At 38.3% G+C, this 20,522-nt stretch overlaps 1 protein-coding gene across 1 annotated transcript in view; it reads left to right on the forward strand.

Annotated features, from left to right (window-relative positions):
- Positions 1-1,473: 1,473 nt before the first annotated feature.
- COG6 (component of oligomeric golgi complex 6) overlaps positions 1,474-20,522 on the forward strand; it is a 65,881-nt gene continuing 46,832 nt past the window's right edge. The window contains exons 1-4 of the mRNA XM_089494004.1: positions 1,474-1,545; positions 2,013-2,156; positions 3,746-3,817; positions 12,846-12,904. Of these exons, the coding sequence (XP_089350130.1) occupies positions 2,016-2,156; positions 3,746-3,817; positions 12,846-12,904 (272 nt within the window). The 5' untranslated portion in view covers positions 1,474-1,545; positions 2,013-2,015. The remainder of the gene's footprint in view (positions 1,546-2,012; positions 2,157-3,745; positions 3,818-12,845; positions 12,905-20,522) is intronic.

The raw sequence follows: 20,522 nt of genomic DNA on the forward strand, positions 1-20,522 counted from the left end.
ACCTGAATTACGCATGCCCCAAAAGTAGCCTTTTACCAGCCAAACAATCTGACAAACCCATGCATGTCGGGTATCACTGCACTCAGGAGATGTTCCTGAACACACATTGGGGGGTTGTTTGACAGTGACATATACCAGCACCTGTATATCTATAACTAAAGTACAATTTGTGTGGAAAAAAAAATAAAAAAAATTACTATTACAAAGTTTGACAAAGTGTAGTTGTATAATTGGTGCATGGAAAGGGTTAAAATAACAGCATTTGGAATACCCTGGGGTGTCTAGTTTTCAAAAATATATGGTTTGAATGGGTTAAATTGAGTTAACCGGCTTCAAAGATGTTCCAAAGAGGAGATGGAGGCAGACTGACCAGATTTGTTAAAAAAGATTTGGAAATCATAAAACGCTGCTTGTACTTATTGCCCTATAACTTACAAAAAACAGCAAAAAAACATAAAAACATTGGGTATTTCTAAACTCAGGACAAGTAGTAGAATCTATTTAGCTAGTTTTTTTACTTGCTTTTTTAGGTGAGTAAAAGATTTTTCAAATAAAAGTCATAAAATGTGTTTTTTTTTCAATTTTGCACCATGTTTTTTTAATTTTTTTTATAGTAAATAAGATGATACGATCAAAATAATGGTATCTGAAGAAAGCCCATCTTGTCCTGAAAAAAACAATATATAACTTATGTGGGTACACTAAATGGGTGAGGAGAAAATTACAGCTGAACACAAGCACCACAAAAGTGTCAAAACAGCCTCGGTCCCACAGGGTACAAAACGAAAAATTAGCCCGGTCCTTAAGGGGTTAAGGGCAGTGTTCCTATGGTTTTAATGTATAATGTTCTGTGCGTTCGTAATGGAAAACATACTCGTTCTGTAATATTTAGTCAGCCACTGAATTGCTGTTTTTTTAATAAACAAACACTTTTTGAATGATTTCTTCCCATTATTGGCTTTTGTGCATTGTCCAATAATACCTTCTTTCTGGTCTCTGTGGAGACAAAACACAAGTTGCATGTATGCATTAAGCAAGCCCTCAACTAACTATACACTTCAAGGCCACCTCATGAGTGACTTTATAATTTATGTTATATGAAGGTAAAGAGTCGTCTACAGCTTTATCGGCTGTCCAGCTGAAATTGCCAGCGAGATTAACTATTTTATAGGCATTATTAAGTACATTACATTGTCACACCAACAGGGCACAGCCACCATTCATGCCCTCATTAATCTGCCCCCCCCCGGAGAATAGCATTTACGTCGCAGCTGCTGACGTGTCGCGGCATCTCATTGGCTATTATCCCGGAAGTCCGTGTTGGTTTCTATGCGTGTCACCAGATCTGTCTGCGTTCCACGGGTTTTGGACGAAAGGAAGATCAGAATAGTGTAACGTCGGGCTGTGTAACCGCCAAGCATGGCCGATGTAGACTTGAATGGGGGAAATGCATCTCTTTCCAGCTCCTCAACCTCGGCGCAGAGCTCTAACCCTCTGTCTAGGAAGCTCAATAAGATCCTGGAGACCCGTCTGGATAATGACAAGGTGGGGGTGATGGTGAACTCACTGCCAACTGGTGCAGGAAGTGTTAACACTATGTGTGAACACGCACAGACACACACACACACACTTCTGAGTTACACACACACACACACACACACACTTCTGAGTTACACACACACACACTTCTGAGTTACACACACACACACACACACACACACACACACACACACACACACTTCCACTATGGTTTATATGTTTTTATGAAAAGATGTCAAACTGATCCTAAATTATTGAATGATGTTACATTTCTATAGACTTTAGACACAAAAGTTTGAACTGTAAATACATCCTGTTCTTTTTATCTCTTCAATATCAGTATTTCGGTTTGGCTCTAAGCATACAATCCTAGTTCAAACATTACGTTTATTGCCCTTTCTCTGATATGCACTGTAAAAAAAAAAAAAAAAAGGTAACTTTTACCATTTCTTTTTATTTATTATTATTTGCAGGAAATGCTAGAAGCTCTTAAAGCCCTCTCCACGTTTTTCACTGAAAATAGTTTGAGAACTCGAAGAAATCTACGAGGGGATATAGAAAGGCGCAGCTTATCTATAAATGAAGATTTTGTGGCCATTTTTAAAAAGGTTAAAGAGGTATGTAATTTTTTAAAGGTGCTGTTCCACCTGTTCTACACTTTACCTAAAATATAGGTCTGTCTTAGTCTGCCAGCTATAGTTTTGTCATATATATATATATATATATATATATATATATATATATATATATATATATATATCACACACACTTTTAATAAATGCACTTTAATTTAGTGAATGCTTAATTGTCATGGCACACATAAGCAAGCAATCATAGACTGTTGCCATATAAACCTTATAATGTTATGATTTCTGTGTTTTACGAAGTGCCAGGATTAGTACAGCGCTGTATACAGTAATGCAATTTAGCACTGAAAAAAATGTAGTTTTACTTTAAAGAAGTTTATTGCAATAAAATTATCTGCAGATGTGGAGGCTGCCATTGTTGTCAGTCACATAATATTTAAAGTGACTTTCTCTGGACAGTCACCACACTGAGCTGATTCTTCATAGCAATGCTAATGAAGTCCATTCCTCCATAGACTTTCACTAAACAGAGAGTCCATCTGGGGATTAACACTGAGCCATTCAATTGTTTACTATAAGACAGTATGATAATATGTCAGTGTGTTTGGCAGATACGGCTAACAGAACTAGAACACATACACATGAGAAACAGAGAATCCCAGAAATCTCCCTTACAACAGCTGTCTGGACCAATTGAGTACATGCAAGATATAATATAATGAGAGGGATAATAATGCATCTTCTGAAAGTATGTTTATCCTTGATATACAGGTTAGACGTATTGCGAATATGTATATATATATTGTTGGTGTTTTGTTGTTTTTTAAGCTATAAACACTATTAAATAGGCTTATTTAGTGTGATGTACCACAAACGGTAATATTCATAAAACGTGATTAAAATTAACTATATAAATAAATAGAACACATTTAGACAAATGATACAACCTAAAGCATTTGTATTACTTAATAACATATATATGTATGTTATGCAGGGGCTCACCTGTAAGACAAAATTGTCTAAAGTTGTCAAGTTTACATTCTCTACATCTTTATTATACATTGCGGTTTATTCATTAAAGTACGGATTTGCAGGAGAGCTGTGGTTTTGCTTCTTCAACGTCACTCTATATCGTGATGAGTGGACCCTATTTCTTTTGCAGGAGTAAACCCTGTGTAATGCATATAGCAACGTGACTTTAAAGCTCAGCTTTTGTTGCAGCGAACCTCTGCAAGAAGTGCTTAGCTGGCCCTGTATAATGGATAGTTAAAGTGGAGGATCAGAGCTCATCCCTTCTTGCAGGAGAAGTACACTGGAGTTGACTAGTCATAATGTATAGTGAATTGCGGTAGATTAAATGTTCATCTATTCTGCAGATTCCTGGTTTAGTGAATACGCTCGCTTTACAACATCCGTAAATAAGTAACTCAAAAGTGTACATATTTCAGTAGATATTCAGACATGGGACATTTTCCATAGAAAGCAATTTGAAATGTCCTTCTGCCATGGGGGTAAGACCACTTGTACACATAGTGTCACTAACTGAACCGTTCTGTCACCATTCTTCCCAACAGAAAATAGCAGGTAACATATAATTGTACCATCTGTTTATTATACAGGAGCTTGAAAGTATAAATGAAGATGTGCAGGCAATGAATAGTTGCTGTCAGGACATGACAGGACGGCTGAAGGTAAGAATATGTCTCTGCTACTTCATGATGCCCACGGTCTTATAGCCAGCAGATTAGATTCAGGAAAGCTTTTAGTGTGGTAAGTTATACCGCTTCTGCTGGGAGCCTGTTCCACTTATCTACCAACCTCTCAGTAAAGTAAATCCTCCTTACATTACATCTAAGCTTCTTACCGTCTAGGTTAAAATGATGACCTCTTGTTGTAAGATTTCTCTTCCTTTGAAATATACTTTCCTCGTGCACGTTGTTAGATCATTTTAAATATTTAAGTGTTTCTATCCCATACCCTTCTTCTTTCCATCAAGCTATACATATTGAAAATACTTTTTTATCCTACAAAACATTCACTGGTAGAATATAATACAGTTCTGCGGAAAAGGACAGGTCTAAAAACAATCCTGTTCTGAATTCAAAGTGCAAAGTTTCCAATACACTTAGAATTCTAGGTGATAATGACGTAAAGTATGCCAATGCTTGATTCTTTGCCCGTGGTTTCGTGGGCTCCCTCATTTACATATGTTTTATACTTTGTGTAGAGCGCGGGTTTTAATGGCATGAGCCGGAGAGTTCCACCCACATACAGCTCTTTCACTCTTGTTAGACCCTCATCAAATGCATGAAGTATTTATAATCATGTACGATGTGTAAATGTACACATTTATGCGAGCACTCTCAAACTTTTTAGTTTCTGTCATTATGTGTGAGTAATTCCAAGCGCGGTTTGTATCTTGCTGTGTTTCGCATATTTACTCACTCATATTTATATATTTATTAGACGCCACTAATAAAGAATACATGCAGCTTCTGCCTGCCAATGTTCTCAGCTGAAGAGATATAGCAGCCACTATTTCATCTGTGAACCTGCTCTGTGACATCCTTTTCCTCTTAAGCAGGTGTTACTTGAACTGGGAGAATTATTATTACCTTTTAATTACACAGCGCTGTTCAATTTAGTTGGGGCTGTTAACACATAGGGAACAAATAGACATTAATACATACAGACACATGAGGAGTTGGGAACACTGCCTGTGAGCTTACTATCTAGCCTTATGGTACTTTTATACAAAGCTCCTAGCAGGAATGGTGGGCTTAAGAGGGGCCCGCTCATGAGCTAAAAAAAATTGCTCCCCGGTGTCGCTGTGCCAGCACGTGTGAGTTTCTCTGCAAGAAGAACTTCAGTTGATGCTCGTAATGCATAGTGATATCAGGGACTTGGGCCATGAAATGTCCAGGTTACAATACTATGTTCTCTGAACTATCAACACTCATCATTGAATTTCTGCAGATACAGATTTGTACTTGCCGTTGTGTTGAGATTTGTTGATTTTGTCCAGCTAAAGTTTTTATAGGCATCCATTGTCGCAATTGGGACCAAATTGGGCCTGGCTTCTTAAAGATGAATTGTCATATAAAATGTGTATAAACAACTGAATTCAGCTGTTACTTGTTTTTTTTTTTGTTTTTTAGTATTATGATTCCCATTGATATTTTCAGCTCTGGCATCCACCAAAAGCATAGCCCGTTCACGGCAAGCAGTTTTTTCCTTGTTGTCCTAAGTGAAGATGACCTATTGTCAAATCAAGTAGAAAGTATAACAATCAGCATATAACATAAATGTTTGGTTTAACACATTGAGAATAGGATGCATAGTAAAAGTTATCCAGTAGTAATTACCGTAAAATCTCATGTATAATAGACACATGTATGTAATACGCAGGTTAACTTTACATGTAGATTTATAGGAAAGTGCTTGTGTGTAATACGCACCCACCGGATTAGGTCACTGGCTGATGATTAAGGAGACTGATCATTGATCGGTGCCTTAAAGAGTCACTAATTATCATTCAGATAAGATAAAATAAATATTGTAAAGTAAAAAATAAATAAATCTGTAACCGCTATCAGATCACTTGTAAGTGACAGGTTTAGGCCCCTGACATTGTTAGGTGAATCGATCAATAATTAGAGACCTAAAATAAAAAAACTTATCAGATTTGTTGGTGTAATAAAAATGTAAAAATAATAATTTTATAGGTTTGTGGATTTGGATTCATACAAATTTAAATTTTAACACATATTGTGACATTTGTCAGTTTGTATGAATGTCGGAAAACGAGGAGAGCTTTGGTTACTCTTCCACTCCCCGTCTTGTCGGGCCTTTCATTCTTTTCCTCTGCTGCTCCTTTTGTTGGCCTTCTGTCTTTTCTCTTCTCGACTTTCCTTGTCCTTTTTTTTTTATATTTTTTTTTTCCCCTCTTTCTCTCTCCTCCTCTTTCTCTCCTTTTCGTCTTGTCTTTTTCTTTCCTGGGAGTTTCTGTTTTGGGTATTGTTTGCTCTCCCTGCGGGGAGCTTACTCTGTGCTTTTGTTCTTTGTAATTTTGATGGTTCGTGACCCGCTGTGCCGGGTACTTTTTTGTTATTTGTACCTTCTTGTTATACTACTGGACTCCCCTTTTGAAAACTTAATAAAAACATATTTACTAAAAAAAGAAAACAAGGAGGGGCCTCGACGAAAAAAAAGCAGTGCGCCCTAAATTTTTGGCTGCATTTCATTGTTTTTTTACTTTTATTCAAGGTCACTCTCGCATGCTCTCTGTCAATGCCTTGCTACTTCCTCTGTGTCTCCATCTCTCCTTCGCTATACTGCTTGTCCTCTGTTCCTTCTGTCTTCTCTAGGGGGCCGTTTGGCTTTCTGCAGTTTTATTTAATGTTGGCGCTTCATAGGAGTGAAGTATTGATTGTGACTTGGTCCCCCAAGCCTTAGGGGACCAAAGACGCAAGCGGTAACCACTTCAGTGCCACAATCGTGTCATTGTGATCCCGGCGTTCAAGGGGTAAGCGACTCTGGAGCAGTCATGCGGCATAAACAAATTTGTATTATACCCAAGATTGTACAGGAGTTTTACTAAATTATGCTCATTTCAGCATATAATAATTATAATAATGATGTTATCTAGTTCTTGGTAGTATATTGTATATAGTATATATTGATATAGATGGAGACTCAAGATTGTAAGCTTGCGAGCAGGGCTCTCTCTACCTAATGTATCAGTTTGTCTTAGTCTGTCAATTCTAGTCGTGTCATACCCTTTGAATATATGTAATGTGAGAAGCACTATATAAATAAAAGATAATAAAGTAATAATAAGACCCTGCTCTTACAAGTCCAGCCCAGTTTCATTAAGTAACTGTGTAATCATTTTCTGTGTTTGCGTATATGACCCTAGCGTCTGTATTAGAGTGCTATATTGGGTTTCTAACCAACCACTTGGCTTAATGCAGGACCACCAATGCCTTCCTAGACACCTCATATATATGTTCATATAGCGCCAACAATTTACATATTGCTTAATACAATACATATATATCCAAGGGGTACGACAAGACAAGAATTGACAGACTAAGACAAACCGATACATTAGGTGGAGAGGGCCCTGTTGCTCGCAGATCCAATGCAGAGTAGGGACACTTTACCTTGACAGCTATCACGTTCTCAAGACTGCCTGGCAAATTCGGGAATGGTGGCAGCTATAGCACTGTATCAACCACATGTGTTGAAATCACATATGTTACCAAAATGAATGAAATAAATCTTCGTGCACTACCCATTTTGTTTTAGATTTTTTTGTAAATTTAGAGCTGATGTTATCATAAAAATAACTGGTTAATTCGTGCAGTACTTTGAGATAATGAGACTCGCGTTCCCCGAGCAGTAATCTGCTAGGAGACGTTATATTTTATTCATTTATATCAGGACTGCAGCTGTATGCATTATAAAGATATGTTGTTATACATCTCATTTTGGGTATAATTTTTCTTTATGGAAAGTACCAGCTTTCCTCAAATAAGCAAATCCTAAGGAAAAAACACATAACAGATTTAATAGCCCGTTAGGCTCTGTACTTAGAACATTATTCCATTCATTCACCAAATGCGCCACATAAAACAAATATTAAGCATTTCATTGACTTGAAAGATATTCATCATACATGTATGCCTTCCTTTTATCATCACTGTCTGTCAGCTTCAATGACAAATCATTGATATAACATTCCTATAGTCTGAAATATTGCTCTTTTGCTGAATCCCCCAATGCCTTTTTTGAAGGGACACCACAGGTTAGACCCAGATAGCCTTAACCCCTTGACTACCAATGGCATTTCAGGCCCATCCCGGAAAAAGGGAAAAACCAATGACGTGCGTAACTGGAAGTAGAATAAGTGCATGGGAAGAGTTAAAATACCACCATTTAAAGTACCCCAAAGTTATTCCAAATAGGACACGGGGGCAGGGTGACCAAATGTCAACATTCCAAGTTGAAACACTAAATTGCACATGTCCCAAATTTGGCCTGTTGGCCTCCAAACAGCCCAACAAACCCATGCATGGGTGGCATCACTGTACTTGGGAGATTTTGAACACATATATGGGTGTTGTTTAGAGGTGACATATACTAGGAGCTGTGAATTTATGCCTGAAGTACAATTTGTGTGAAAGAAGAAATGCACAAATTACTACCACAAATTTTGGCAAAGGCTGGTGATAAAATTAGTGCATGGAAAGATTTACTAGCATTTAAAATACCCTGGGGTGTCTTGTTCTCAAAAATATATGGTTTGATGGGGATAAATTGAATTGTCTGGATTTAAAGATGTCCCAAATAGGACATGGGGCAGCATTGCAAGGTTTGGAAAACAATTGTTTTGAAATAACAATACTCTACTTTTTGACCTTGCAAAAAAAAAAAACAACAAACAATAGAAACATTGGGTATTTCTAACTCAGAATAGAATTGATTTAGCAGTTTTTTTTTTTTCATTAGGCTTTATAGATAACACACGTTGGACTTCTTTCCTAATTCCACTAGGAGCCTTCTGCCAGTGAGGACTATTGCATGCCATTATCCTTACTCCCCATCTACCTTCATATTCTTAGAATATGATCTTCGGCCTGCAAGGCTTATTACATTGATCGAGGAAGGGGGAATCAGGGAGTTTCATACGCAATATAACTGGATTCTTGTTAACGAGCACAGCATTAGGGCTACCTATGTATTGTCTTAAAATTGTAACCTTCTTTATTTGGGGATCCTTTTAATTAATACTTAATAATGTTTACTTTTTAACTTTTTAGTTCCTGTTTTCCACTCTTGAATATCAAAAATGGGACATAATAAATGTTGCCCCCCCACCTTTCAGAAAACAAGTTTTTTGCAATTACGCATAGTATAAAATGGCTTGTGAATACTGTGTAAAGTGTAAATGGAAGGCAAGCTTTTAGCTGACGCTGCATCATTTAGAATTCCTCTTGCTCATTAATCAGTTTGCAGCGATTGCGCCAGTTTCTTGTTATTTATTTGTGCTATTTTGAGGGTATTTTAATTGGAAAGTGTCATTGCTTTGCATACAGCAACATAAGGTAGCTGCCCGGAGCTTTTTAATTTTGCCAAGTTCTGAAAGCGCTCTTAATTTCACAGGCAATTACTCCATAATTCTCTGGAATCTGACTGAGTATTGTGTTCTCTCTGGCCTTATTACGCCGACATGGTTGCTTAGCTATGCTAAAGTAAGCTTTATTAACAGCTAACAGAACACACTGCTTTTAACCCCCCTGACATGGCACCAAGGTCCCTGAGTCAGGGATTACTTCAACCTTACTGTTTATATCAGGACTTCAAATACTCTATATGGACAAAAGTATTGGGACATACAGCTTAATTATTTTAATCAGACCCATCGCCACGGGTGTATAAAATCGAGCACCTAGCCAAGCAGTCTGCATTTACTAACATTTGTGAAAAAAGGGTCGTTCTGAATAGCTCCGTGAATTCACACGTGGTGCTGTGATATGATGCCACCTTTGCAATAAGTCAGTTCGTGAAATCTCATCCCTGTTAGATATTCCTCATTCAGCTACAGGTAGTATTATTGGAAACAGCAGCAACTCCGCCACGAAGCGGAAGACCACGTAAAGTCACAGAGCGGGGTCACTGAGTGCTGAGGCGCATAGTGCGTAAAAGTGGCTCTGCTGATTCCATAGCTGAAGATTTCTAAACTTCCATTGGCATGGAATGGGTTTTCATGGCCAAGCAGCTGCATGCAAGCCTCACATCACCAAGTACAATGCCGAGTGTTGGTGGTATAACACACGCCACCACTGGACTCTGGCGTGAGGGATCGCGCTTCTCTGTTTGTCAGTCTGATGGGTGAGTCTGGGTTTGGCGGATGCCAGGAGAACGTTACCTGCCTGACTGCATTGTGCCAACTGTACAGTTTAGTGGAGGAGGAATAATAATATGGGACTGTTTTTCAGGGGTCGGCCCCTTTCAGTCAAGGAAAATCTTAATGCTTCAGCATTCAAGACATTTTGGATAATGCTTTGCTTCCAACTTTGTGGAAACTGTTTGGGGAAGGCCCTTTTCTATTCCAGAATGACTGTGCCCCAGTGCACAAAGCAGGGTCCATAAACACACAGTTTGATGAGTTCTGTGTGAAAGAACTTGACTGAGACCTTACTTCAACCCGCCAACGCTCTACTGGATGAATTGGCCAAAGTTTCCACAGAAACTCTCCAAAAACTTGTGGAAAGCCTTTCCAGAAGAGTGGAAGCTGTTATAGCTTCAAAGAGCAGGCCAACTACATATTATTGTCTGTATTTAGAATGCAATGCCATAAAAATCCCTGTTGGTGTGATGGTCAGGTGTCCCAATACTTTTGTCTATAAAGTGTACATTTAAACATACAGAATATAGATTGAGAACATGAGCCATTTTCATATAAGAAGTAAATCTATTATTTATCTGGCTGAAGCACCTGTTATAACTGTACCACCAGTAAATATTCCATGTTTTGGGGAGCTTTCCTAGAAAAACAGTATACCTGTACCAGATGGACACACTTGCTTGGACCTATAGTTTAAAAGCATGCATTTTTGTAAGGGTTTCTCTTTTAAAAATTAGGTTTTTATTGGCACCTGCATTTTATCCATGGAAGTTTTAATATAATCAGACCTTGCATCTGCTCCAAGATTACTTACCGCCAAGTACAGCAGGCTTTCATTGGACCTCTGTTTTGCTAATTGTGATAGAGGGTAGAACTTTACCTGTTCTTTGTCACTAATAGTCTCCATCCCTTCAGTTTTTTTTCTTTTTTCTTCTTTTTTTACCCTGGTGTTTTGGGAGTCCTCAGTCTTTAGACAAAACAGTGCTCTGTAATCTTTCCGGGTACTTGCCATTTATTAGATTCTTGGCTCACTCCTTGTTTTGACTCCTGTCTTGTCTCTGGCCTCAGTTGTGGGAAAGTCCCATGGAGAAAAAAAAATATGATCCTTGAGCGTATTGTGCTGTATACAGTAATATACGTTAGCATGTTCAAAAACCTGGTTTCATCAAATTTTGCACCAATGATCTCCTTTATCTGCATGACTTTTGTGAGTCGTGACAACGACAGCCTACAGGTCTGAATCAAGGAGCGGAATCAGTAGGACTTCAATGCATTGGGGAACGCACAACCTAAAGGCCTATGTCCTTTACGCTTTTAGGTTGTGCACTCCCTTATTTTATATATATATATATATATATATATATATATATATATATATATATATATATATATATATATATATATACCGTATTGGCTCGGATATAGGCCGCACCCGAAAAGTTAGGTGCTTTTTTTAATGAAAAAAGTTTCTGCCCCCCCCGAGATATGCTGCCACTCTGTCCCCAAGATGTACCCCCCCGAGATATGCTGCCACTCTGTCCCCAAGATGTTCCCCCCCCACCAGACTTAGGGGACATCTATACATAACACGTATTCAACTTCTGGTGCCGGCACTTCCGCCGTGGGAAGTACCGGCAAGGAAGATTGTTCACGCAGACGTTCACCGGCAGCGGCGACGCGAGCAGAAACAACCTCTGCTGCCGGCACGTCTGCAAGATGTGCTTTAAAAATCTCCCTTGCCGGGACTCCCCCCGTGGGAATTCCCGGCTGCCGGTGAACGTCTGCCTGGACAATCTCCCGTGCCGGCACCCCCCCCCGTGGGAAGTGCTGGCAGGGGAGGCTGTCTGAGCACATCCGAAGTAGGATGCAGGTCCCCTGCACAGCTGCGGGGGATCTGTATCCTAACCCCGCTGCCTGCCTGGCGCCCGGGACTGCATGTCCCGGGCGTCGGGCACTAGACCCCGAATATAGGCCGCACCCCCAATTTAAAGATTTAAAGTGGGGGGGGAAAGTGCGGCCTATATTCGAGCCGATACGGTATATTTTTTTGTGCTGTGCATATTTACAGGTTCTAACCAAACCTTGGTGTTGAGCGGCCCCTCCTGACACATGAGTGCCTCATTAATGGTGTCCAGAGAAGGCTTTCAATTGCTTGAGAATCTCACTGGGTTAAAATGCAGTCCCACTGATTCAGCTCTGGGGGAAGCAATATAGCCATGAAAAATTAGATAGGATTCACCAAAATGGTAGCACTTTGACATAGTGGCAGGCTAAAAAACATATGACCATATAGTGTGATGAAATCCCTAATATTTATGCCTTAGGAGCTTTTAAATAGTATTTTTTGGGTGTGGGCTGATTTTCTTGCTTTGGTATGTGTGTGTGTATAAATATATATGTATATAGACACATATAAAATTGTTGGCTATTGAACTTTCATATATTAAAAAACAGTATCTTTTGAAAACTAAAGGAAATAGTATTCTTAAACCCCCATAGTATTTCACAAGATCCTGCAATTTCTTGAGTTAACTAGCCATTTACTTGATGTTTGTGTTTTTAATGAATAATTCATAGTAGAGTCATTAGTAGGAGGTATATTAGATACTCCCGTGATAAAACGGCAGGTGGTTTTAATGGGTTTCTGCTCGTCATACATACATGGGTAATTATGTTTTGTTTTATATTCCTCAAGAATAAAAAATCGTGTTTTCAAAATCCTATACCCAAGCGTGTTGTCTTTAACCTGAATTAAATAATGAGGTATGTTTTACTTTTTGTAAAGTAAATTCATATTTTCTTCCTAGGCAGCAAAAGAACAAACTCAAGATCTGATTGTAAAGACAACAAAGCTTCAGGCAGAAAAGTAGGTGAACTTTAATTTCAATTAAATGGCCCACTTTGCCATCGTATTGTATGAATAAACGAGCGGGCTGCATATTAAATCACCTGCTGCTTTGAAACATGTTATATCTGGTAAGTAAGAGCTTATACATGTAAAACCCAAATTATAACAACTTAAAGGGACAGTAATGGTGTTTATATTGTTTACCGGCATGGTAAGCCTCGCTGTGCTCAGATAAACCAGTGGTGTTTCACTCACAATCACTGCTTGTTTCATTAAGTGTCGATGCTGCTGAATTCATGGTAGGCAGCCGTGCGCATTTTATTGTGCTTGTTGTACTTGCATATGCCATGCGCGTTCAGCAGGTGAGAGCTGGCACATTTTGGATTGGGGAGCAAGTGAAGCCAAGTGCCTCTACAGAAATTATATACACACACACACTTACACTTATTTCCTGTTGTGCAAGCTGCCATGCTGCTACTGCTGGGTCACACAATGCTGCATTGCATTACCCCCTACGTACCAATCCCTGTTTGAGGAATATGAACTGGCGTGGGAGGCAATTGCCCCAACCTGTTAGACCAGCCTGCCCCGTGCTGCAGTCTTCAGACTAAAGTACTATCAAATGTAAAGGGGCAAAGCCAAGCGGCTCTGCAGGGTGTTTAATTCATAAACCCTCTGCAGAATAAGATTAAGACTTCAAGCAGCCAATCGGGACCAGGAGAATGATCCCATTGGACTCAATGGCCGATATTCTGTGTATGGGGGTCTGAATAGCTTCTTCTTGCAGCTTTGGCCAAGCCAGCGATGGACCTGACTGACGGTGAGTATACTGGCAGAATTCTCCCATGCATTTGTAAAAGGGAAACCACAATGGACCTCACGTCTATCATATGCATTAAAGTGCATGCAGTAGCTGGAGTGTCCCTTTAAGACACACCGGTACAGAAGTAGAAGAGGTTTTTCAATCTATGCGGATGTTACAGGGGAATGGGACTGACGCAACAAATGCGTATTTATATAATACAACCTTACCTTTTAAAGCATTGTTTTTAGAAATATATAGAGATTTTTGCCCTGCCCTCCTTTCATAATTACATTAAAACAATAGCAGATACACGGTAATGATCCTAATACTAAGGAAGCTTCTGCTGTAAATGTTTTTTGTTTTTTTTTTGTTTTTTTTTTTTTTTGCTCCTATGACTGCTCATCGCAATCCTATCCTATAGTTTGTTGGGCTCTAAAAAAGTATTTATCTCGCTAACAGCACGATTCCCGTCCCCTTTCTCATTTTTATGTGCGGTGGCACTCATGTTTTATGGTACACATGAAAATATAGTTTACCTGTAATTCATCTATCTGACCTCAAATAGTTGTATTTGCAGAGTTTGGAACACGAAATTCATCCTGGGCACATGGCAGCGCAGCCATAATTGAGATTTAATAACAGCCGAGCCGGCTTGAATGTGCGGTATGATAAACCTTCCCTTGCTTTGGCCAACTTTAACGACCCTGGAGGTTGTACAAAGCAAACATTTCCTACCTGCTAGTCTGTAATACGCAGAGCGGAAGTTTTATGACTCGCTCGTAATAAAAAAAAAGAAAACTTGGTGTTTATGTCCCATTCATCTCCGTAACAGGTATTTACAAGCAGGGCTATAACGTTATTTAATTCAGATTTGGAATCAAACAATTGATCAAGGTCGTTCAGTAAACTTAAGGAGTACCTAGCATTTTGATTCTAATTAGGTTACAAAGTTCTGTAACTACAATTAGTTCTATCCAAAACAAATAAAAATAAAACACAGATCCGTATTGTTCCTTTTTTGATGTTAAGGAAGTGATCCTCTGGTGTTGTTGAGGAACAGCAGAGCCACCTGGTACTTTATAGTTGTCAATTACATCTATACAATGTTTATGAACAGCATCTCAGCTCTGCTCTGAGCCAGAACTAAGTTCTAAAAGTTGTCTTATTATAATAGTAATGAATAGAGGTCCAGTAATTGGGGTACATTCTGTTGGCTGCTTTGGAGAGAAGACCATTTTCAGATGTATTACCGTGATCACTCGTTACACATAATCCCCACAATTTGTTTTGTGTACGATATATTTAACGAACACTGCAGAGATCTAGTTTATGGTGTGAAAGGAATTCTTCTACACCAAGCAATATGTAGCACCTGTCATTCAATTTTTCACAATCAACTTCTAGAAGACTTTGTTGGAATTATCACCTGTAGTCAACTTTTTCTAATGGTACAGGTGTGTTTTTCATATATTTTGTTTGATTGATGTGCCCCGGGTACATCTTCTCACAGTTCATTATCCACATGGGAGTTTGCAGGAGATGGTCGGGACATCACCTATCTCTGGATGTCACACTGAAGCGGTAAAGCTGATGATTTTTTTTATATATATATTTTTTTCACCCCAGCTGAGCTAGCTTTCAGTTTCCCCTGACTCTGCAATCATCTCAAGTTCCTCCAAACTTGTTTAGTAGGAAATGAATGAGCCAACATGTGCTCCAGGATGATATCCATACTAGTGCCACCAACAATTCATTAGTATATCCTGGATGCTGGGCTCATGATAACACATGAAGATTTTAGGGCACGATGCCCCCTTTAGTACCCCCCCCCTTGTATTAAGTGATGTGTGGGGAATTTTGTACTTCTAGAGAATCTTTAAATGTTATGTTTGGTTTTCACCAGTTGGAACTGATGTGTCAAAAAGAAGAGACTACCAACACTCAATGTGTGATTACAACTATAGTATTAGAGAATCCTCTTTCTTTTCCTGCACCGAGTATTCTGGTGCTTAATGGAATTCTCTGTGTGTGAATTCATGACTGTCTAATTGTCGTTGCGCATGGACAGTGCGGGTTTAATGACGTTTGGCATTGTGCATGAGAGGGACCAGGTAGATAGAATCAGAGTACAACATTATTGCGCGTACTATGTAGAACCCGGCACCGAGAAAGTTCCTCCAGTGTTTGTTCCTTTACTTTTTCACTGCATAGTGTACATAATTTAATAGAGAACTATTTCCATACTGGTATAATAAATAATCTGTATATGGCCTTTATTTAACAGAGGATCTTTACAAATAATGAGACGTTGTCTCCTGTTAAATACAAATAGTAGTGTGTGTGTGTGTGTGTGGGCGCACAGCGGATTAGAAAATCTTTTATAACTTTTTAAAGTGCTAAAATATAAAATCTTCAAACAAATAGAGTTTGACCTCCTAATTTGCAAGTAGTTTAGCCATCATAATGTATAGACACGTGCTGTGATAATATATAGCCTGTAATTTAACCCTAATCTAAACATTTAAATACCGGGATTTGAAACATTAAAATTCCACTTTTTCATGTATTTTCATTTATATGCTACATATGCACATTCGGCAATCAAGAACTGATTAAGGAAGTGCCTTGCATCTGGTTATTTTATGTTTCTTTTCAATCTTGATACGTTTTATATGAAATCCTGATAATTTCATATCATGCTCAGTACCGTTAGGCTATCAAAGTGTTTTTTTTTTGTTTGTTTTTTCTCTCATTTCACAACTGTTTCTTTTAGATTGGCATTGCTAATTACTTAGCTCCTAATTCTGAATCAGCGGCATCACTTTCATTTTGTTCTTTTCATGAATATTCAGGAGTGGCACTCATAGCCCCTCGGGGAGCAATTTTTCCTGCCTAAGATGATCAGAATGAGACACCGTCTTGCCACCTTTGTCCTATATGGTTGTTCCTCTATGTTCACCCTGTGTGGCACTCAAGGTGTTAACCAGATCCAGTGAGAATGGGTTTGTGGATTTATGTAAATGCACTTGACATGTGTAAGCCTGATTGTCACTAGTGGCAAATCTATGTGCGCGCATGCAAATTGAGGTCAGGCTGCTCAGTGCCCAATAACCGAGACAGCGCGTGTAGCATGGATGGCTGAACATTTTCTATTACTGAAAGCAGCAAAATGTCAGATCATCATTTTCAGTCCCATAAAGTGTCAGCAGTCTATAGTGGTAAGGGAATGTGTTGTTTCGCTCATATAAGACATATTACTGATATGTGTTATATTTATTATTATTATTTATTTTATTATTTAATAAAATTAATGTCTACCAATTGTTTGCACTGTAAACAATAATGGTATGTAGGGTACATTAATCTAACATTCTGTAAGTTTTCTATATACTCCATTCAAACATAATGAAACATATGGTTTACTCCGCACTTAATATGCATATAACTGGTTCTTACAAAAGCTATGATCCGAACAGAGTTGAAAACTTTTTTTTTTTAATTATTATTATTTGTGTTATCGGCATTCCCCGCTTATATAAAACCAATACACTAAAAGAACATCATAGGTCAAAGCTGCAAACGTATCATTTAGATTTAGAATATGGGTGTTTATAGTGATTTAAAAAAATAATCTGGTTTAACATGTGACTGAGCAATATTTCCTGTTGTATAATAAACCCCCCCTTAATAGTATAATGTAACACGGAGGAAGGACATTGATAGACTGTAAAATCTCGGGTTTAATATGCACAATTAACCCCTTTTTGAGGAGACCTGTAAATGAGGGGTGTATTATACAGAAGTACAAATTTGTTTATGCTGCATGATTACTCCATGAGAGTGATTGTGCAGCGTTAACCCCTTCAATGACACAATCGTGATGAGGCATTTGTGGCATTAAAGGGGTTAATGCGTGTCTTCCGTTCCCACAAGCTTGTGAGGACCAAGCCACAATCACTCCTGTGCTCTGATGGAGCTCCAGCATTGAAAGGGTTCCCATTAGTGAGAGTCAAAGAGGGAGAGGTCATCTAGGTCATAAAGTAAAGAAACACACACTGATTACTATCTGATTAGTGACATTTTAGGTCACTGATTATTGATCAGAATCACCAATCAATGTTGGTGGCCTAAACCTGTGACTTACAAGTGATCTGATTAATGACTCCCTAGGTCGCTGATCATTGATCTGTCTCACCGATCAGCAGCCGGTGACCTAAACTGATGGGTTCGTGTTATATGCAAGTATTGTTGTTTTTTTTTCTACAAACTTGAGTGTAAAGCAATACCTGCGTACTATACTCTACACTAAGTACATTTTACAAGTGAATACAGCATGATGGACAACTTTAAAGGAACAAATACAAATAAAGGACCTGAAACCATATTTGTACTGCCTTCTAAATTACATTAGTCTTGAAGATTTTTTTTATATTAAACTAAACTATGAATTACAAATTGAATTGTTTCAACGTAACATTTTAGATCTAAAGGGTTTTTACTTCCCTGAGAGGGTAGTAAAAAAGTGGCACAGCCTTCTAGCAGAAATGGTACGGGTTAGATATAGGTTGGATAACCATATACCAGACCAAGGTCTGATTAAGGTGTTATATTTTTACAGCAGGAAAGCGTGGACAGACTACATGGGCCAGGTGAATTATATCTGCTGTCTAGTTGTATGTTTATATGCATTATGAAGACTCAGTATTTAGAGGTGCATGTAACACATGTTACATGACCCTGCAGTAGTAAAGCACTGAAGATAAGGGTTGTGCTTAAGGTAAGAAGGAGAGTTATGTAAACTGTATCAGTGATGGGAGAGGGCTAAGGTTAGAGGGTATGTGTATATTGTTAGTCAGTATGTTTGTGTATGGTGTTGGAGTGTGTACGCTACTGTATGGTGTCAGTGTGCATCAGCATATGACATTAGTGAGTATGTTAGTGTTTGGTATTAGCATGGCTATATGTTACACTAGCACATGCACTCTTACATACAGCATATTGTTAGCATGAGTGTGTGTATGTTAGCAGATGGTGTTAATATAAGTCTGTGCATGTTTGTAGATATGTGTGTTAGTGTACGGTGTAAGCTTGAGTGTGTGCGTCAACAAATGGTGTTGATGATGGAGTTAGCCTGGAGTTAGTGGCACCTGGGAAAGGAGGAGCAGGTGAGGGAGAAAGTATCTATGTGTAGGGTGTTTGCATGATAGAGAGGGGAGGGCACACCAAAGACATATTGCACCCTGCTGCCTCTAACCCTGGGCTCATCCCTGCCAATACCAGTTATTTGGGTTGGCCCATAGTAATAATTAAGCTTGAGATTTTCTCATCAGCTCTTCCAGTGTTGGCAATTCAGACATTGCTGCGTCAGTGAGTTAAAATGCTTTCTTAAATAAACCCTCAAATTTGAATGCGGTGGTGAGATGAGCTTTTCTTTAAATGTATTTCTGCTGAACACAAAGAAACTGCCTGCAGAAATGTATAGTTCCATGGCATCTCTTGCATCGAAGAGCTCCTGAAATTGCAGTTCAGAATATCCAAAGATCCCCATAGTTACTGCCTATGAAATCTTAGAAATTGTCTACATTTGCTCAGGCAATCCTGTCTAATTACTGAGAATGTTATTATGAAGCTACCTGCGGAACAGTTTTGGCTTTTATTGCCTCAGCGGGGTTGATGCTACAGTTCCATTTAAGTCATTATGCAGAATTCTCACCTCTGCCTCACTTAACATTCTAATAGCCCGCTAAGCAAGCAATCAAGTGAATTAAAGTTTTAGTTGAGGTAAGCAATTTTCATGGTCAACATTAATTCACATCACTCCTACCAAAACAAGATTTTTATTGGAAATAAAAAATATGTGAACTGTATCCTAATATTAAAATGGAAATACATATTTATGTGACATCCTGCTTTAATGTTTTATTCATAGAAGTTTTACGTGTTTTATGTGTGTAATGTATATAACATATTTTTTAAAATTTTAGCCTAATTTGAAATAAGTCCACACTAACGAGTTGTATGTTTCATATGTAAAATTGGTGTTTCTCCTCTACTCTTGATCCATCTTGAGTGCCTGAGCCTGAGCATATTCATGTAATAACTGTATTTTTTTTACATTATTTCATAATTCGGGCATTTTATGTGCCCAGTCTATTTTTTACACAGGTTGGAATTGTATATTAAATAATACATTTAAAGTGATAAGCTTAAATAAATTGCAATTAAAAAAGAAAAAAGTAATTAAACCATTTTTCATCTAGTACATTAGGAATTGATGAATATTGATATTAGTTAATGAAACTAAGGATGTTATTCCAACACTATGATGGGTAAAGCAAAAATGAAATCAGACTGATAGCATCCCTGTCTATTTACTGCAAGTCTTAATATACTGCGTGTAGCCGATTGTTTTAATAACAGTAATTTGATTATTGTATATGGAGTTTGATACAGTGCCCATAATTTTCATATTAGTTACATAGGCTGAAAAAAGACGTCCATCGAGTTCAGCCTTTCCCATATCTGTTAATTGCTGTTGATCCAAAAGAAGGAAAAGGAAAGATCCTTCTTGACCGCAGACTGGCAGTCAGATCTCTCCTTGGATCAAGAAGGAGAGCCTCATAATTAAAAAAAAATATTTCCCTGAATATTATGTTTTTGCCAGTATTCATCCAGTTGCTGTTTAAACGTCTTTACAGACTCTGATAAAACTATCTCTGCGGGCAGAGAATTCCACATCCTTATTGTCCTTGCTGTACAAAATCAATTCCTTTGCCTAAATCTCCTTTCTTCCAGTCTAAACGCGTGACCACGTGTCCTGTGCATAGTCCT

Source organism: Sceloporus occidentalis, unplaced genomic scaffold (assembly GCF_023333645.1).
Source record: "Sceloporus occidentalis isolate IW3139 unplaced genomic scaffold, rSceOcc1.0.p SCAF_68, whole genome shotgun sequence".
In the NCBI taxonomy this organism is placed as follows: domain Eukaryota; kingdom Metazoa; phylum Chordata; class Lepidosauria; order Squamata; family Phrynosomatidae; genus Sceloporus; species Sceloporus occidentalis.